At 36.4% G+C, this 3,236-nt stretch overlaps 1 protein-coding gene across 1 annotated transcript; it reads right to left on the bottom strand.

The window, feature by feature from the left end:
- Positions 1-430: 430 nt before the first annotated feature.
- On the bottom strand, positions 431-2,369 carry LOC11424225 (cytochrome P450 89A2). The gene has a single exon (XM_003593285.4). It carries the CDS (start codon positions 2,288-2,290, stop codon positions 764-766), a length of 1,527 nt encoding a protein of 508 aa, XP_003593333.1. The 5' UTR covers positions 2,291-2,369; the 3' UTR covers positions 431-763.
- Between the last annotated feature and the right edge of the window lie 867 nt (positions 2,370-3,236).

Genomic DNA, 3,236 nt, shown 5'->3' with positions numbered 1-3,236 from the left:
TTTCATACGGTGTAGTTTTTTTCACTCTGTAACATATGCGATTGAGAACCTATGAAACACAGACATTCATTGGATTAGGCGTGTCCTGGTGTCAGACACGTGCTGTGCCCGACACTGACACGACACCGACACATAAATACACTGAATTATGTGATTTTCTCAAATTATTAATGGTGTTTGCGTGTCAATGTCCGTGTCGCGTTCGATGTCTGTGTCCGTGCTTCATAGTTGAGAACTCTAGTTTTTTTAGCAGCTATGCACAACTTGTGCTAGTATGCTTCTAAAAAGATTTGCTTATATAATAAAATAAAAAATGACCACAAATGTTTAGGGAGGATGCACAATCTATATTGTATGAGATATTATAAACCTAAACATAATTTCCGTCTCAGCTAGGACATACATTCCTAGTCTACTACCATAATCTGCATTAGTCTAACAAAATAAACCAACTTGAATATACAAACAAACAATAGCATACTTTTTCACATTGAATGTATCTTGGCTTGCAAGAAGGTCATGCATGTTTTATTTTATATAAGAAACAAGATATGTAAGAATGAACAACTATGATAGTAAAGGAATATGTATGCATAAGTGATCATTTGATGAAACAAAATCACACCATCGGACAAATCTGCGGATAATCTTCCCCTGCTGTGATATGTATTACATTGTCAAACAGAGAATCAAGAATAGTTTAATTACACAGTTGCAGAGACATTTAACTCCAAGGATATGGTTACCTTACACATAACACGATCTAGATCCTTGGAGAAATATGAGCCTGCAATGGATTTTTCATGACCATAGTGAATTCCTGTTTCTCTGACAAATCAACGCGACCACCCTCGGGAACCTTCCAATCGAAATTCCAAACCAAATTAGCCACAAAATATTCCAAATGAAGCAAAGCTAAATTATATCCAGGACAAATTCTCCTCCCAGCTCCAAATGGCATCATCTTTATCTCTTTACTTCCTGTAATGTCAAAAGTCTCATCCTTCAAAAACCTTTCTGGCTTAAATTCCATTGGATCCTCCCAAACACGAGGGTCCAACCCCATCTCTGCAACCATAAAATTCACCGTCCCATCTTTAGGCACCAAATAACCATTCAAAACCACATCCTCGCTCACTGCGTGAGGCAACACGAAATGCCCTGGTGGATGACGCCTCAACCCTTCCAAAACCACGCACTTCAAATACCGAAGTTTATGCAAGTCTTCCTCTTTCACTTCCTCCTTCTCTCCAGCATCATCGCCACCCATCACCTCTGTAATCTCCTCCACAAGCTTCCCCTGAACGTCCGGGTACTTCACCAAATTCGCCATAATCCATTGCAAAGCGGTGGAAGTAGTATCCGTGCCACCGTTCAAAAACTCCGAACAAAGACTAATCATTTCATCCTCACTCAATTTCCGTTTCTCCTGAGGCAACTCCAACTCCATAAGAGTATCTACATACGAAACAACAGTATTAATATTGTTCAATCTACTCTCCTTAACATGCTTCCTCGCTCTTATCAGCGGAAGCAGAACATCTTCTTGATCTTTAAGCAACTTCGCCAACTCATCCCATCGTTTACGCAACAAAATCCTTGTAACTTTCGGCCAGAAATTCAGTATATTAAATCTGCTAAAATTCAACAGAATCGTCCTTTGTACACGCTCAATATCGTTAATTTTCTCATCGTTAACTCTTTCACCAAAACACATAAAAACAAGTAAACAAAATACAGCATAACGAAAGTGAGAAACGACCGTAACAGAATCCTCAGATTCCGATGCAGTTTTGAGACGGTTGATGAGAGTCTGCAGAACCCACTTCCGAATTTCAGAGAATGATTTGATCTTAGATGGATGAAGCATCTCGGAGGCGAGGTTACGACGGAGAGTACGCCATGTTGGTCCATAAAAAGCGGAGCTGATATTGTGCTGGTTGCTGGACATGAGTTTGTTAGTGGGAAGTGCTTTAGGACGATCAGAGAAGACGGAGGAGTTTTGAACGAGAGCGTGGTGGGCCAGAGCACGGTCGGCGATGAAAATGGAAGGTCGAGAACCGATATTAAGATTGATGATAGGACCATGTTTGGCATGAAGAGTTCTGAGAAAAGGTTCAAGCTGGGCGAATGATTTTCGAAGCCATTGGATGCTTGTGATGATTGGTATATGTGGTGGACCAGGGGGGAGGGTTGCGGTGGTTTTCTTGGTGGTGGAAATGGATGAAAGGGTGGCTCTGATGAGGAAGATGATGCAGAGAGAAACAAGTGCGATGAACCATGTTTCCATTACGTAAAAGTGTTGATGCAACTACTTTACTCTTTTTACGCGGACAGTGTATCAATGACAATAAAACAGAGGATGAATGAATATGATAAGAATAAGAATAAAGGGGATATGATTAATAGTTATGGATGGATATAATACATCTTCAAAAAAAATAAAAATGACACGTCTCTCCTTCTCTTACACACAAACAAATTATTTAGCTTACTCAAAACAAATTTGAGAAATGATGGTTAAGAGATGAAAAAGTTAATAGACACTTTTTATTCTTATTCACCCTTGTACATCCCATATATCTATCGGGAAGAGAGAAGAGGAGAGGAAAGAGAAAATGTATCTGTGCGAGTCCATGGAACCATTTTTGTGTGAGTGTTAATTAAGGAGTGTATTACCAGCTAAAAATATCTATGTATCATAACTCTTAACAAAAGACGCACGAGTGAATATGTTTGTGATCTTATACATTAATTTAATTATTACTTATAATGACATAACCTCACATGATCAAGGATTAAAATAATAATTCTTTAAAAAAGAAGTATTAAAATAATTGTTATTTAGGAAAGGATCAAAATAATTGCTATCCCATTGATATTTTATTTGATTTTATCATTGAATTTATATTGTATTTTGATTTTAATTAAAATATCTAAAGCTTAGTTATAATTTTGATTCTTATATAATTTTTGTTTATGAATTGATCTCTCTATTTTAAAATTTACCGATTTTGGTTCTTCATTCAAAAAATTTAAACTAAAAAAGTAGTGATTTTATATATTTTAAATGACGTGACATATTATTTATTTATTTTTAGGGAAAATGACGTGATATATTATTTGGTGATTTTGGATCATAAGTGAATTTTATCAAAACAATAAAAATTGGGATAAATTATATACATTTTTTTATAGGTTTTTTTTTCTTTTTTCTTTTTGAGGGTTTTTACGGG

Source organism: Medicago truncatula, chromosome 2 (genome assembly GCF_003473485.1).
Source record: "Medicago truncatula cultivar Jemalong A17 chromosome 2, MtrunA17r5.0-ANR, whole genome shotgun sequence".
Classification (NCBI taxonomy): Eukaryota; Viridiplantae; Streptophyta; class Magnoliopsida; order Fabales; family Fabaceae; genus Medicago; species Medicago truncatula.
This window is presented reverse-complemented; position numbering and strand designations above follow the sequence as displayed.

Bases quoted from the DNA above. Each gene is read 5' to 3' on its own strand.
- LOC11424225 (XM_003593285.4), bottom strand. From the start codon at position 2,290: ATGGAAACATGGTTCATCGCACTTGTTTCTCTCTGCATCATCTTCCTC.